Source organism: Meles meles, chromosome 17 (genome assembly GCF_922984935.1).
Source record: "Meles meles chromosome 17, mMelMel3.1 paternal haplotype, whole genome shotgun sequence".
NCBI lineage: Eukaryota > Metazoa > Chordata > Mammalia > Carnivora > Mustelidae > Meles > Meles meles.
In genome coordinates this window covers 41,405,421-41,423,464 of record NC_060082.1, presented here as the reverse complement: position 1 = coordinate 41,423,464, position 18,044 = coordinate 41,405,421, and the positions used below count along the sequence as shown (strand labels likewise).

General features: G+C 36.8%; 1 protein-coding gene across 4 annotated transcripts in view; it reads right to left on the bottom strand.

Annotated features, from left to right (window-relative positions):
- Nucleotides 1–18,044, bottom strand: part of RABGAP1L (RAB GTPase activating protein 1 like) — a 762,787-nt gene that overhangs the window by 544,978 nt on the left and 199,765 nt on the right. For all 4 annotated transcript variants that reach the window (XM_045983134.1, XM_045983136.1, XM_045983137.1 and 1 more), the window contains exon 12: nucleotides 13,334–13,427. In XM_045983134.1, coding sequence (XP_045839090.1) covers nucleotides 13,334–13,427 — 94 coding nt within the window. The remainder of the gene's footprint in view (nucleotides 1–13,333; nucleotides 13,428–18,044) is intronic.

Below are 18,044 nucleotides of genomic sequence, written 5' to 3'. Positions count from 1 at the left end.
CTGAAGTCTTTAAAAAGAAAGAAAGAAAGAAACAGAAAAGCTTCAAGAAAAATGACAGATTAAAGGTCATTCTGAAGATCAAGAGCACATATTTTGATCTCGGGTGGAGACAAGCAGGATTTTTCCTCAGTTGAAAAAAATGGAACATTACATGTTAATTTGTGAAAAGGAAGATAGCTATAAATGTTCACACTTAGTGATTCTCGTCTTTCAGGTTCTCTCTGAGCTTGTATTTTATTTTGTTCTCCCAAGCAGTTCACTGATGCTTGGTTAGGCTGAAAGACCACAGATTAAGACAACACGTTCCCAGTGTGGTAAGCATAGCCATGAAGAACACAATCAAAGTGTCTACTAAATGTGTATCAATTTTCTGATATTCTAATAAAAGAGAACTGAATAGTTTGAAGATGGTTTTATTCAATAAACCATAGTTTTTACCTTAGACATTCACTTAGTATTTTTGGTTAGGAAATCTTCCTGCTACAAAATTTGACCTTTATGCCTAAGTTTTCAGAGTCAGTACTCTGTTTTTCTAGTCTTCAAAAACCTCAACAGCTTCCACACAACTTTAAAACCAGAAACAGTTATCCAGAAATAATTCTACCCAATTCCTTAAATTTACTCAATAATTTAATGCTCAGGTCATTGGCTCTACTATTTTGAATATATACTGGACATGTCACAGAAGTCTTTTTTTTATTGTGTTACGTTAGTCACCATACAGTATATCATTAGTTTTTGATGTAGTGTTCCATGATTCATTGTTTACGTACAACACCCAGTGCTCCATGCAATCCATGCCCTCCTTAATACCATCACCAGGCTCACCCATGCCCCCACGCCCCTCCCTTCTAAAACCCTCCATTTGTTACCCAGAGTCCACAGTCTCTCATGGTTCATCTCCCACTCTGATTTTTCCCCCTTCATTTTTCCCTTCCTTCTTCTAATGTCCTTCATGCTATTCCTTATGTTCCACAAGTAAGTGAAACTATATAATTGTCTCTCTCTGCTTAACTTATTTCACTCAGCATCATCTCCTCCAGTCCCATCCATGTTTATGCAAAAGTTGAGTATTCATCCTTTCTGAGGGCTGAGTAATATTCCACTGTGTATATGGACCGCATCTTCCTTGTCCATTTGTCTGTTGAAGGGCATCTTGGCTCTTTCCATATTTTGGCTATTGTGGACATTGCTGCTGTGAACATTGGGGTACATATCTTTTCACTACATCTGTATCTTTGGGGTAAATACCCAGTAGTGCAAATTGCTGGATCATAGGGTAGCTCTGTTTTTAATTTTTTGAGGAACCTCTACACTCCTTCCCAAAGTGGCTGTACCAATTTGCATTCCTACCAACAGTGTAGGAGGGTTCCCCTTTCTCCACAACTTCTCCAACATTTGTTGTTTCTTGCCTTGTCAATTTTGCCATTCTAACTAGTATAAGGTATGGTATCTCAGTGTGGTTTTGATTTGAATCTCCCTGACGGCTAATGATGATGAACACTTTTTCATGTGTGTTAGCCATTTGTATGTCTTCTTTGAAGAAGTGTCTGCTCATGTTTTCTGCCCATTTTTTGATGTGATTATCTGGTTTTTGGGTATTGAATTTGAGAAGTTCTTTATAGATCTTGGATGATCAGCCCTTTGTCTGTAGTGTCATTTGCAAATACCTTCTCCCATTCTGTGGGTTGCCTCTTTGTTTTGTTGATTGTTTCCTTTGCTGTGCAGAAGCTTCTTATCTTGATGAAGTCCCAAAAGTTCATTTTTGCTTTTGTTTCCCTTGCCTTTGAAGATGTGTCTTGAGAGAAGTTGCTATGGCTAATGTCAAAGAGCTTACTGTCTATGTTCTCCTCTAGGATTTTGATGGATTCCTGTCTCACATTGAGGTCTTTCATCTACTTAGAGTTTATCTTTATAAAGATATAGAGTTTATCTTTATAAAGATATCTTTATAAAGTTATATCTTTATAAAGATATCTTTATAAAGATAAACTCTATAAAGATATCTTTATAAAGATATAACTTTATAAAGATAAAGTTTATCTTTATAAAGATAAACTCTAAATAAGAGAGTGTAAGAGAATGGTCTAGTCTCATTCTTCTATACATAGCTGTCCAATTTTCCCAGCACCACGTATTGAAGAGACTGTCTTTTTTCCACTGGATGTTTTTTCCTGCTTTGTCGAAGATCAGTTGACCATAGAGTTGAGAGTCCACATCTGGGCACTTTATTCCATTCCATTGGTCTATATGTCTGTTTTTGTGCCAGTACCATGCTGTCTTGGTGATCACAGCTTTGTGATATATAGCTTGAAATCAGGCAACGTGATGCCCCCAGCATTGTCTTTCTTTTTCAACATTTCCTTGGCAATTCAGGGTCCTTTCCGGTTCCATACAAATTTTAAGATTGTTTGTTCCAGCATTTTGAAAAATACCATTGGTATTTTGATTGTGATGGTGCTGAAAGTATAGACTGCTCTGGGCAGCATAGACACTTAAAAAATGTTTATTCTTCCAATCCATGAGCACGGAATGTTTTTCCATCTTTTTGTGTCTTCTTCAATTTCTTTCATGAGTGTTTTGTATTTCCTAGAGTATAAATCCTTTACCTCTTTGGTTAGGTTTATTCCAAGGTATCCTATGGTTTTAGGTGGTACCACCTTCCAGTTTGGATTTTCCAAGTTGTCCCTCACAGATGTCTCCTCTCTTCCTCTCTCCCTGCTGGAGCCCTCTTCTTTAGTTCTAGCTCACTTATTTTTTCTTTCAGTCATTTCTTCAAGAAACCTTAACTCCAAGCTCATATAACAGACTCTATACACACTCTGTTTTTACCTTTCTTTTCTATACTATCTTTATTTCTTTCTGATAATTTCAAATTTGTGTTAAATTCTTCCCTTTACATCTCTCTAGTGGTATATTTTTAATTAACTGAATTCTGATTTTATCCATCAAAGTTTCACTTTATTTCATTAAAGTGATCTAGCTGTTTTATAATAAGTTCAAAATACTTTCAACTATATTTTAGTTAAAAGTTCATTAAGAACACAGGCTGAAGGGGTGCCTGGATGGGTTAGTCAGTTCAGCATCTGCCTTGAGCTCAGGACATGATCCCAAAATCCTGGAACTGAGTCCCTCATTGGGCTCCTTGCTCAGTGGGAAGCCTGCTTCTCCCTCTACCAGCTGCTCCCTCTGTTTGTGTGCTCACTTGCTCTCTCTGACAAATAAAATAAGATCTTTAAAAAATAATACTAAATTAAATAAATAAATAAAAGAAGAAGAAGAAGAAGAACACAGGCTGTCTATATTTAAAGAAAAATATTCCCAAAACAAAACTGAAGTATTTTATACAACAGGTGGTTTACCTAAATAAATCACAAAAATAACTTCATGTAAGTACCTAACCAGTATTGCTAAGACTCACCAAAAGCTTCTAAATGTAAAGAACCGTAATGTTTTAAATAGATATTCCAAGAGCAATTAAAATTTTTTATCAATCCTTGTGTAATAGATATAAACTTTTCTCAATTAGGCAAATTTTTTCCTTTTTTAAGCATATGAATTATCACGACACAACTGCGATAAAGAGCCAAGTAAAATAAAAATATTTGAATTGTAGAAGATACAGCAAGTTCTGTAAAGGACAAAAATCAGTTCTCTTAATTGATTAAAATAGTTTCCTCACAAAGTGATCTAAAGGGGCATGTGCACCACCTCAGTGTTCAAAGCAGCAATGTCCACAAGAGCCAAACTATGGAAAGAGCCCAGATGTCTATTGACAGATGAATGGATAAAGAAGATGTGGCATATACATACAAATGGAATATTACTCAGCCATCAAAAAAAATGAAATCTTACCATTTGCAATAATGCGGATGAAACTAGAGGGTATTATGCTAAGCAAGAAGGCAATCAGAGAAAGATACTTATATATGATTTCATTCATATGTAGAATTTAAAAAACAAAACAGAGGATCATAGGGGAAGGGAAGGGAACATAAAACAAGATGAAATCAGAGGAGACAAACCATTAGAGATGTTTAACTATAGGAAACAAACTGAGGGTTGCTGGTGGGGAGATGGATATTAAGGAGGACATGTGATGGAATGAGCACTGGGTATACAACTGATGAATCACTGACTTCTACCTCTGAAACCGATAATACACTATATGTTAATTAACTGAATTTAAATAAAACCTAAAAAAATAAAATTGTTTCCTCAGATTCACTCAATGAATTTTTTTGAAAAAAAAAATATACTTAAAATATAATTTTAAGTATACTACTACTAAAAATATAATTTAGAAAGATAATTTATTTCTAGAAAAACGTACACTGAGTTATAGCTGAGAAGCCCTGTCAGTTCTACCTCCAAAGTCCTTCCCCATTTGGAACCTCCTCTCCCTATAAGACCCATGGGTTTGGTAAGATCTCACCAACCCATGCAATTACCTCCCAACCAGTTTCTCTATTAATAGTTCCTTCTGAAATAATATAAAGCACCATAGCAATTTTAGCTTTAAAAGATTTGTTGAGGATTGTCTTTACTATGTTGGTAACTACCGAAGTTGGATGGTGGGTTCATGAGGCTTTACTCTATATTATTTTTCTCATTTTTGCATATCACAATTATCCATTTAAATGTTTACATGCCTCTGTAAGATGGAAAACTCCTTGGAGGTAGGAATTATCTCCTATTCATCTTTAAACCAGCTATCTCTAGTACAGTTCCTAAGAGAGAGTAGATCATTTTTTTTTCAGTTGGACGCAATCATCCTATAGGAAAAAATAACAAAATAACAAAATGGTCAAGAAACATGAAACAACGCAATGTTTCAGTTAACTGACTAAAATGGTCTGTTATGAGACTACATTCCTATCTTTTCTTCATTATGAACCTCAGAGGTAAGAACTGTGTCTTTATCTATGTATCTCCTAGAGCTTAGGAAAATGCTTCATAAAATGTATGTACCGACCAAATTATAAATCTTGTTATTTTGTAAAAACAGCAAAGCTCTCAATATGCTATTTATTCAGTCACCTAAGTAATTTTGTGCTCCTGCCATCCTCATGGTCTGTCTTTAACTCCTACTAGAAGGCTGGCAAGGGAATCAGTTTCCTAATTTACTCTCTCCCTCTCATTAAAACTTCTACATTCTTCCATAAAAGCTAATCCAGTAACCTACCCACACTACAGAAATGGCACCTGTCCACTTGGCTACAAAAGTTCTGGCTCTGGAGCCAGACTGTCTAGATTCAAATACTGACGTGGTCATTTACTCACTGCATGATCGTGGGCAAGTTACTTACTGGCTGTTGAGCAAGTTACCTATTCATTACCATTATCTTCTATGCATTTTTATACTAGCTTCTTAATGTAGTTGTACCTGTTTCTCATCTCTCTCTCTCTCTCTTTTAAAGATTTTATTTCCTTTTTTTTAAATAATCTTTTTTTAAAAGATTTTATTTATTTAACAGAAAGAGTGAGAGAGCACAAGCAGGGGGGAGCAGCAGAGGAAGAGGGAGAAGCAGGCTCCCTGCTGAGCCGGACCCTGGGATCATGACCTGAACTAAAGGCAGACACATAACTAACTAAGCCACCCAGGCACCCTTAGTTTCTCATCTCTACCATAAAGATACTAATAGTCCCTACCTCAGAGGATTGCTGTGGCGACTAGAGTAAGGCGTCTAAAGTGCTCAGGGTAGCACCTGGCGCATAGCAAGCAAACCTGAGTCAGCTCTTACTTTGTAGCCATGCCCTGCCTTTCCTCCTGTTACAGTGAACGGTCTGTGCTCTTAAAAACAACTCCTCCATTCCTCAACAAATCCATCTCTTCTTGCCTACTCAACAGCTTCTCTTGCAACTGTGTTCTCTCCCTCTGACATTCTCAAATTTTCTCTCCTAGATTATTTCCAACAACATACAACACGCTACACTAATTTTTAGAATAACCTCTCGGTGCACATGCACTTCCTAACATGTCCCTATTTCTTGTCATCCTTTTATAGCAAAACTACTCTGAAGAGGTCCCTTTATCTGCTGATTATCTTAGACACAGTCTAATCAAGTTTTCATTCTTACCTCTCCATTGAGAGGTTTTTGTCAGGGTCATCAGTGACAACTGAATTGCTGGGTCAAGTAAAAATTCTCAGGCTTACTCGACCTATCAGCAACTGATCATTCCCTTCTTCCTGAAAGACTTACTTCCTTTGATTTCTATCTTGTTTCTTCTCCTACCTTTACAGGCTATGCTTTCTTGGACCCCTTTGTGTGATCCTCCTCATCCCTCCAACCTCTAAACACTGGAGTGGACAAGGGCCTGGTTCCTGGATGACTTCTCTATTCACTCCCTAAGTAATCATGTCCATTCTAACAGCTTTAAAAATCATCTATACACCAATGGCTCCCAAACTCCTATTTCTATCCTTACCCTTCCCTTGAACTCAATCTACTATGTAACTGACTAAAGGACACATTTATTTGGATGTCTACAAGGCATCTCAACATCTCCAAAATCTTGATTTTATCCTCCAAAGGTGTTCTTTCTCCTGTCTTTCATATTTAAATAAACATAAGACCTAGTTGTTCAAGGCAAAATTCTGGCATTGTTGGTCAGTTATTTCTTTTTCTCAGGCCACACAGGAAACATAAGCAAATTCTATCAGCTCTGTCTCAAAATAAATCCAGAATCTCATCAAATGTTACTTTTTGCTATCAGCATGGCCTAAGACATTATCGTCTCTCTCCTGGTTTATTTACAATACTCTTCTAACTATTCTGCCTGCTTCTGTCTTTGCTTCCTTATAATTTATTTTTCAATTCAAAGCCAGAATGACACTTTCAAAATGTTTAAGTCAAAACACCTCACCAGGGCGCCTGGGTGGCTCAGTGGGTTAAGCCGCTGCCTTCAGCTCAGGTCATGATCTCAGGGTCCTGGGTTCGAGTCCCGCATCGGGCTCTCTGCTCGGCAGGGAGCCTGCTTCCCTCTCTCTCTCTCTCTCTCTCTCTGCCTGCATCTCTATCTACTTGTGATCTCTCTCTATCAAATAAATAAATAAAATCTTGAAAAAAAAAAAAACAAACACCTCACCATAACATGACATGATCAAGACACAAAGTGGTCAAGTAAAATGTCCTATGAAAATTGAATCTACTTACAATCTAACATGAAATATAACAATTTACATTTATTTTAAAAATTATACAAGAAAAAAATAATCAAGTACCAAATGTAGCTATGTAAAATTTTTATAGACTTGAAGGGACAGAAATCTGTTAAGTCAAGAATTTTCATTCATAAATACATTCAATAAATTTTTGTTGAGCACCTACCACATTCTAGGCACTGTGATAGGGACCTATAAGACAACAGTAACTTTGAGGAGGTCATGTGCATTTCACATAACTTTGAAGGGTCAGAATAGAAAAATTAGTTTGAGACAGTGATTCTTACAATAAATACTACAAATCAAAGTAAAGAGAGAAGAATATGAATACAAGAGATAATGAAGGCACTAACCTAAGGAAAGCAGACACTTCAAAGAGCTACTCTACATATAAGCCACAAATTTTATTCCTGTCTTCTTCCCTTCTTTTTCCCCCATTTCCTTCCTTCATTCATATTTATTACTTGTTCTGATGTTTTCTGTGTAGTACAATATATAAAATAAGCATCTGGGTCATTTTTTTTTCTTTTGCTTTTCTGACATGGTAGTAGCATTTTGTGTCTCAACAATCAAAATGCTCAGGATTAATACTCTTGGTTTTCGGGGTCTGGGTTGTTTCTGTTTCTGTTTTTGGTTTTGGGGTTTTTTGTCATTTAAGGTACAATTTATGCAGTGTAAAATTCACCCCAGTTCTGTGAGTTTTGGCAAATTCATAATTTGTCATCACTGTAACCAATATATAGGACAGTTCAAAAATGCTATGCTCTCCTGTAGTTACTACTACCCAACATGATCAATTCTTGGCAGCTACTAATAAATTTTCTATGATGATAGTTTTGGCTTTTCAAGAATCTTATATAATTGAAATCACATAGCATTTAGCCATTCAAATCTAACATATTTTACTTAACATAAAGCACTTGAGATCCATCATGTTTTTGTGTGTCAGTTGTTTTTTTTTTTAAAGAGATTTTATTTATTTGTTTACTTGACAGAGAGAGAGACACACACAGTGAGGGAGGGAACACAAGCAGGGGGAGTGGGAGAGGGAGAAGCAGGCTTCCCGTGGAGCAGGAAGCCCGATGCGGGCTCAATCCCAGGACTCTGGGATCATGACCTGAGCTGAAGGTGGATACTTAACAACTGAGACACCCAGGAGCCCCTGTAGTTCATTCTTTTAATTGCTCAGGAATATTCTGCTGACTGCATGTACCACTTAGGTGATCCACGCTGGACAGCATTTGGACTATTTCCAGTTGGGGACAATTATGAACAAAGATGTTGCAGACTTTAGTACACAGGTTTTCATTTCACTTGGGTAAATACCTAGGAGTGGCAATGGAATTGCTGGGTACTATATTAAGTATGTGTTCAACTTTATAAGACAATGCCAAACCTTCCAAAACAGCTACACCATTCTGCACCTCCACCAACAAAACATGAGAGCTACAGTTGCTATACATCCTTCGTAGCTCTTGGTATCACAAGCTTTTTTGCTATTGTTTTGCTTTTTTATTTTAGTCATTTGAATATGTGTGTAGTGGTGAATGTTGTTTAGCATTTTTTTCATGGGCTTATTTGTAATCAAAAATATCTTCTCTGGTGAAGTATCTGTTTGAACCTTTTGCTTATTTTTAAGGGTTTTTTAGTTTTTTGGAGGTTTTTTGTTTTTTTTTTGTTTTGTTTTTTAGTATTGTTTTCAGATTTTTTTTTATATTCTAGATATAAGTCTTTTATCCAGATATCAGTATAACAAATATTCTCTCCCAGTGTGTAGCTTTTCATTCTTCTGAATGTCTTTTGAAGAACAAAAGTTCTTAGTTCTGATTAAATCAAATCTGTAATTTTTTCTTTCTGATATCATTCCCTTGAGTTCATATCTAAGAAATTTCTGCCTAACCAAAGGCCACAATGATATCCTATGTTTTCTTCTACAGCTTTTATAACTTTAGATCTTATATTTAGGTTTATGACCCAGCATGAGTTAATTTTCAATATGGGGCAAGATACACCCCAAGATTTATTTTTATTGTTATTTTTTTGCATATACATATCTAATTGTTAAGCATGATTTACTAAAAAGATTATCCTTTCTCCATTGAATTTCAACTAACCCTTTGTTTACAATCAATAGACCATATATGTGTATATTTTTTGTATACAGCTATATCAAGACATAATGCACATACCATACAATTCATCCATTTAAAATACTTAATTCAGTGGTTTTGATATATTCACACAGTTGTATAGCCACGACATTCAACTTTAGAACATTTTCACTACCCTAAAAAGAAACCCTATACCTCTTAGCGTTTACTCTCCATTTCTTTAAATCTTCTCTCTAGCTCTGGACAACCACTCACCTACTTTCTATCTCTATAGATTTGGCTATTCTTGATACTTCATATAAATGAAATCATACATTGCTCTTTTTGGATTTGCTTTTTTCACGCAGCATAATATTTTGAAGGGTCATGCATGTTTTAGATGTACCAGTACTTTATTTTTATTGCTGAATAATATCCCATTGTATGTATATGCCATATTTATTTATCCATTCATCACTTGATGGAATTCGGAGCTGCTCCTCTTTTTGGTAATTATGAATAATGATACCACGAGCATTTGTGCATAAGTGTTTGTGTAGACATCTGCTTTCATTCCTCTTGGGTATATTAGTAGGAGTGGGATTGTTAGGCCATATCTTACCTCTATATTTAACCTTTTGAGGAAATGCAAGAATGTTTTCCAAAATGACTGCTGCACCATTTTACACTGTTATCAGCAGTGTAAGAGGGCGTCGATTTCTCCACATCCTTGCCAACTCTTATTATTATTTGTCTTTTTCATTATAGGTAACCCAGTAGATATAAGGTGGTATCTCATTGTGGTTTCCATTTGCATTCCCCTAATGGCTAATGATGTTAAGCATCTTTTCATGTGCTGGCTGGGCATTAGTATGTCTTCTCTGGAGAAACATGTATTTACATTGTGTGGCTCTATTTCTGAACTGTGTATTCTGCACCTTTGATCTATGTGTCTGTCCTCTCATCAATCATGTCTTGATTACTGTAGCTTGATGGTAAGCCCTGAAATCAGGTAGTATGAGTCTCCCAAATTTGTTCTTCATTTTTAAGTGTTTTGGCTATTCCAGTCACTTCACTTTTCTACATAAATTTTAGAATCAACTATTCAGTTGCTACCAAAAAAAATTCCACTAGGATTTTGACTGAAGTTACATTGATCCCAAACACTAGTATGGGCAGAAGGGAAATCTTAACGATACTTTCATTCTATAAACATGGTGTATTTTTCCACTTACTGAGGTCTTCTTTGATTTTTTTCATTACTGTTTTCTACTTCTGCAATGTATAGATCTAGTAACAGTTTGTTCAATTTCTACCTAAATGTTTCAGTGGTTTTATTCCTAGTACTTTTATGTGGTTTTAAATTTCTGTTTTCAATTTTTCATGGCTAGAATATAGAAGTAAGATCGATTTTTGCATATTTACCTTGTATCCTACAACCTTGTAAAACTTCATTTATTTTTTAATTTATTTATTTTTTTCAGTAAAACTTCATTTTTGAATTAGATTCTGCCAATAAGTTAACAATGGTATGTGATCGAAACGTAGAAGAAAAGAAAGACTTGCATTGCCAGTAGTAGCCATACCATGACTCCTGAGAATTACTGATACCTGCCAGATGCTCTAGGAAATACCAGCACCAATCACATAGTGTCTCCCCACCAGCTCAGAGGTCTGGGTAACTCTTTAGAAGCCAGGAATTAACCAAATGTCCCCTCCTGTTCTAAACCCTAGCTGCTCTGAGCATCCTCAGCATCCTAAGCAACCAGCTGGGCAGCCTTCTTCAGAGGTCCCTGCACCAGCTCCTCAGGACACCTCCACTGAGTTCCTAGATTCTGTTCACAATATCTCTTCCATTTCATTTCTCCACCTCTAGAGGATACTGCTGCTTCCTACTATTTGGAATTTTCAATGTCATCTTTCTGTCGTTCAGCATTCTAACACACCAGAAACCAATTACTTGCATTAATACCCCTCTAGCTAAAAAGGCTGGCATGGCTTCTGTTTTCCCAACTGGACTCCAACAATCTTCTTGCTCTGACCAGCACCCCATCCCCACTCCCAAGATATAACTGTCCTACAAAATTCTATTAACTAAGGACAAAGATTCTCTTTTTCACAGAGCTCTACTCAGGCTCACCTGAACTCTCTCCTCAAACAGGCCCTGACCTGGAAGGTTCCATGTTCATCTCTGCATTGCCCATTTTTAGCAAGAATCCTACAAAGCCAGTTTAGCCAGGACCCCCACCCTCAGTATCTGATCACCCTTGATTTCTAATTGAGTTCCTCATCTTCTGCCATCCTCAGGTGATGTCTGATCACTCTTATCCACCTTAAGCAAGAATCTTGCAAGGTGAATTTAGCCAGGAACCCCTTCACCTCTGATGTTTCCTCTCAGTCACTTTCCATCTGCTGACATCCACCCTCTCCTTGGCTATAACTTTGCACTGTTCCTTGCTGTATCTGGAGTTCAGCCCAATCCCTCCCCATTACTGCAAGACCTCATTTCAGTGATTCCTATACCTATCGTGATAGCTCCCCCTCCCTGAATAAAGTCATCTTTATCACCTTTAACAAGTGTCATGGATAACCTTAACACTAACTCAGGGCCATAGAAAATGAAAATTCATCTTAAATGGGGCAATAACACTACACGAAATCAGTAAAAATATATGAGATATATTTAGGAAGGTGGTCAATGCTTACATGAATCAATTAGCTTCTGGATATAGTACAGGGAAAAATTGTGAAAGGTTTTTGGAATAGGGTTAAAGAGACTACTGAACACCTTTTCTATGTTGCCCCTCCTGGGAATTATCTGATATGACAGAGGTGTATGCCTTTATTTGTCTTTAGGCAAATTTACAACTCTCAACAGATGTGCAGAAAACTGGTAACAATGCATAAGTTTTTTGTCCATAGCCATGAAAATAATTCCTATTCCTAACAATGCAAGTGAATTGTTAGGAAGAGAATATGAATCTCTAAACTGAATTCTCATTTGATTGGTTCTAATATCTTACTGGCTCCCATTAATTAATGAGTTAAATAAACTCTCTAAGATGTGTTCATTCTACATTTGTATGTTGAGATAAATAAGATTAAATTTTCTTTGTTTAATTAGGGGAGGCAGCAAGCCCTCCCTTACTCTTAGGGCAACTCCTTAAAATATAAAAGATTTGGCACTTCGATCAGAAAGTTGACAAAACTATTCTCCAGATTTTACAGTGAGAAGGTATGAGCTTTCCAATCCTCAGAACCATAAATAATCTGCTAAATTAAATCAGGAACCTCTCAGGATGGCTACAGGAGATTATCATAAGAAGCACAAGATTATCATAAAAAGATAAAGTTTTAATTCTTTGTTCTTCTACTTTACCATATAAAATGTCTGAAATTCTTCTCAGACTTAGCGGCTTCTCCTGGACCACCAGCATGCATGTAATTTCATATGTATACTCAATAATGAGTGGTAGTTTCTACATAATGGTATGGCAGAATCATTTGTTGGCAAGATTTTTAAATTTTACTAACAAATTATAGTTATGATTACCTCTTTTAAAAACTTACCTGTAATAGATATAAACAGAATATTCATAATAAGTATAAACAAAGTATCCTTTTTTTGTAGTTCTAGATAAAATACTCCAAAATATAAAGTAACAGTTTTAGTCAGAAAGAATAAAACAGACTGGTTACAGTTTATAATCAGTGGTGAAATGAGTAATTCTAAGCAGTACCCCTTTTCATGGTAATAGACTTAGTAGAGAAAGGAAATATAACCCCTTAACAATAGATATTTACATGTTTTAGCAATAAAGCACACAGCTGACAACTCTGGGCAATGTTATTTCTAAATGAAATAATAAGGCAAATGTATCTTCCAAAAGTAAGTTAAATAAAACCATACTGAATGGAAGACCCAGCCAAACATAGAGTACTCAAGAATTATGTTTTAATTTTTATGTTTTTAAAGTACATTAAAATACTAAGATAAACATACATATTTTAAGTAATAAGACAAATGAACATCAACTATGTAAATACAAAATTTTCAATACAAAAAATAAATTTTACCATCTTCCTAGCAGTTCTCCCCAAGAATACAGGATCTTCTCAGGACAATCCTTAGACACATCACCTGTTCCACTTGAGAGCTCATTATCACTCTCTGCAGAAGAAACACAAAAATAAAAATGAAGAACATTGTATTATATATTTGATATTTATGTATTATAAAGAAAGAAACATGACAATGTGTCTAATAAAACAAACTCCTGCTTTTATTATGCCAATCACAAAAAAATAATAGAAATTTCATTAATATAATTTATCCTTAGTGCCTAGATAAATATATTCTCAAACCATAAACATTTTATGAAAATTCCTATTCACAGTTTATATAGCATGAAATTGAAAATACCTATATATAAATAACTTTATCCCAAGATGGTAAAATTTTAAAGCTAATGGTAACACAATCAGAAATTCCTGTGTGAGAGGGAGGAGTCAAGATGCTGGAGAAGTAGCAGGCTGAGACTACATCAGGTAGCAGGAGATCAGCTAGATAGCTTATCTAAACATTGCAAACACCTACAAATCCAACGGGAGATCGAAGAGAAGAAGAACAGCAATTCTAGAAACAGAAAATCAACCTCTTTCTGAAAGGTAGGACTGGCGGAGAAGTGAATACAAAACGACGGGAAGATAGACCACGGGCGTAGGGGCCGGCTCCCGGCAAGCGGCAGAGCAACGGAGCACAAAATCAGGACTTTTAAAAGTCTGTTCCACTGAGGGATATTGCTCCAGAGGCTAAACCAGGGTGAAGCCCACGCGGGGTCAGCGTGGCCCCAGGTCCCGCAGGGTCACAGAAGGATCGGGGGTGTCGGAATGTCACAGAGCTCGCAGGTATTAGAACGGGGAAGCCGGCTACAGAGACAGAGCCGAGGAGTGAGCTCTCAGCTCGGGGTTACCTTTAACCGGTCGCAGGTTGGGTGAGCTTGGAGCAGGGCCAGAGGCCGGGATACAGGAGTGATTGGGTGCTGTTCTCTGGGGGCGCACTGAGGAGTGGGGCCCCGGGCTCTCGGCTCCTCCGGGCTGGAGACAGGGAGGCCGCCATTTTCATTCCCGTCCTCCGGAACTCTACCGAAAGCATTCAGGGAACAAAAGCTCCCGAAAGGGAACCCAAGCAGATTACTTAGCCCGGCCCCTGGTAAGGGCGGTGCAATTTCACCTCAGGCAAAGACACTTGAGAGTCACTACAACAGGCCCCTCCCCCAGAAGATCAACAAAAAATCCAGCCAGGACCAGGTTCACCTACCAAGGATAGGAGCAGAATTCCAGAGGAAGAGAAAGCAAAGCACAGAACTCATGGCTTTCTCCCCATGATTCTTTAGTCTTGCGGTTAATTTAATTTTTTTTCAATTTTTTTTCTTCTTTGCTAAATTATTTTTAACTTTTGCCCTTTTCTAACGTTTTTTAACTAGTTTATCTAATATATATTTTTTCTTTCTTTTTTATATTTTTTTCTTTGTTTTCTTTTTTAAATTTTTTCTTTTATTTTCTGAACCTCTTTTTATCCCCTTTCTCCCCACCATGATTTGGGGTCTCTTCTGACTTGGTTAAAGGGCATTTTTCTGGGGTCTTTACCACCCTTTTCGTATTTTACTTGCTCCTTCATATACTCTTATCTGGACAAAATGACAAGGTGGAAAAAGTCACCACAAAAAAAAGAACAAGAGGCAGTACCAAAGGCTAGGGACCTAATCAATACAGACATTGGTAACATGTCAGATCTAGAGTTCAGAATGACGATTCTCAAGGTTCTAGCCGGGCTCGAAAAAGGCATGGAAGATATTAGAGAAACCCTCTCTGGAGATATAAAAGCCCTTTCTGGAGAAATAAAAGAACTAAAATCTAACCAAGTTGAAATCAAAAAAGCTATTAATGAGGTGCAATAAAAAATGGAGGCTCTCACTGCTAGGATAAATGAGGCAGAAGAAAGAATTAGTGATATAGAAGACCAAATGACAGAGAATAGAGAAGCTGAGCAAAGAGGGACAAACAGCTACTGGACCACAAGGGGAGAATTCGAGAGATAAGTCACACCATAAGATGAAAAAACATTAAAATAATTGGGATTCCAAAAGAAGATTTAATTAAAGAAGAATAATTTAATTTAATTTAATTTTAATTTAATAAATTAAATTTAATTTAAATAATTAAATTTAATTAAAGAAGAATTAAAGAAGAATAATTGGGATTCCAGAAGAAGAAGAAAGAGAGAGGGGAACAGAAGGTATACTGGAGAGAATTATTGGAGAGAATTTCCCTAATATGGCAAAGGGAACAAGCATCAAAATCCAGGAGGCGCAGAGAACCCCCCTCAAAATCAACAAGAATGGGTCCACACCCCGTCACCTAATAGTAAAATTTACAAGTCTTAGTAACAAAGAGAAAATCCTGAAAAGAAGTCTGTAACATACAATGGTAAAAATATTAGATTGGCAGCAGACTTATCCACAGAGACCTGGCAGGCCACAAAGAACTGGCATGATATATTCAGAGCACTAAACGAGAAAAACATGCAGCCAAGAATACTCTATCCAGTTAGGCTATCATTGAAAATAGAAGGAGAGATAAAAAGCTTTCAGGACAAACAAAAACTGAAAGAATTTTCAAACACCAAACCAGCTCTACAGGAAATATTGAAAGGGGTCCTCTAAGCAAAGAGAGAGCCTAAAGTAGTAGATCAGAAAGGAACAGAGACAATATACAGTAACAGTCACCTTACAGGCAATACAATGGCACTAAATTCATATCTCTCAACAGTTACCCTAAATGTTAATGGGCTAAATGCCCCAATCAAAAGACACAGGGTATCAGAATGAATAAAAAAACAAAACCCATCTATATGTTGCCTACAAGAAACTCATTTTAGACCCAAAGACACCTCCAGATTTAAAGTGAGGGGGTGGAAAACAATTACTCTGCTAATGGGCATCAGAAGAAAGCTGGGGTGGCAATCCTTATATCAGATCAATTAGATTTTAAGCCAAAGACTACAATAAGAGACGAGGAAGGACACTATATGATACCAAAGGGTCTGTCCAACAAGAAGATCTAACAATTTTAAATATCTATGCCCCTAACGTAGGAGCAGCCAACTACATAAACCAATTAATAACAAAATCAAAGAAACACATCAATAATAATACAGTAATAGTAGGGGAATTTAACACTCCCCTCACTGAAATGGACAGATCATCCAAGCAAAAGATCAACAAAGAAATAAAGGCCTTAAATGACACACTGGACCAGATGGACATCACAGATATATTCATCCCAAAGCAACAGGATACACATTCTTCTCTAGTGCACATGGAACATTCTCCAGAACAGATCACATCCTGGGTCCTAAATCAGGTCTCAACCGGTGTCAAAAGATTGGGATCATTCCCTGCATATTTTCAGACCACAATGCTCTGAAGCTAGAACTCAATCACAAGAGGAAATTTGGAAAGCATCCAAATACATGGAAACTAAATCCTTCTAAAGAATGAATGGGTCAACCAGGAAAGTAAAGAAGAATTGAAAAAATTCATGGAAACAAATGATAATGAAAACACAATGGTTCAAAATCTGTGGGACACAGCAAGGGCAGTCCTGAGAGGAAAATATGTAGTGGTACAAGCCTTTCTCAAGAAACAAGAAAGGTCTCAAGTACACAACCTAACCCTACACCTAAAGGAGCTGGAGAAAGAACAAGAAAGAAACCCTAAACCCAGCAGGAGAAGAGAAATCATAAAGATCAGAGCAGAAATCAATGAAATAGAACCCCCCCCCCCCAAAAAATAGAACATATCAACGAAACTAGGAGCTGGTTCTTTGAAAGAATTAATAAGATTGATAAACCCCTGGCCAGACTTATCAAAAAAGAAAAGAGAAAGGACCCAAATAAATAAAATCATGAATGAAAGAGGAGAGATCACAACTAACGCCAAAGAAATACAGACAATTATAAGAACATACTATGAGCAACTCTATGCCAACAAATTTGACAATCTGGAAGAAATGGATGCATTCCTAGAGACATATAAACTACCACAACTGAACCAGGAAGAAACAGAAAAGCTGAATAGACCCATAACCAGTAAGGAGATTGAAACAGTCATCAAAAATCTCCAAACAAACAAAAGCCCAGGGCCAGATGGCTTCCCAGGGGAATTCTACCAAACATTTAAAGAAGAACTCATTCCTATTCTCCTGAAACTGTTCCAAAAAATAGAAATGGAAGGAAAACTTCCAAACTCATTTTATGAGGCCAGCATCACCTTGATCCCAAAACCAGACAAGGATCCCACCAAAAAAGAGAACTACAGACCAATATCCTTGATGAACACAGATACGAAAATTCTCACCAAAATACTAGCCAATAGGATTCAACAGTATGTTAAAAGGATTATTCACCACGACCAAGTGGGATTGATTCCAGGGCTGCAAGGTTGGTTCAACATCCGCAAATCAATCAATGTGATACAACACATTAATAAAAGAAAGAACAAGAACCATATGATACTCTCAATAGATGCTGAAAAAGCATTTGATAAAGTACAGCATCCCTTCCTGATCAAAACTCTTCAAAGTGCGGGGATAGAGGGTACATACCACAATATTATCAAAGCCATCTATGAAAAACCCACTGCAAATATCATTCTCAATGGAGAAAAAATGAAAGCTTTTCCGCTAAGGTCAGGAACACGGCAGGGATGTCCATTATCACCACTGC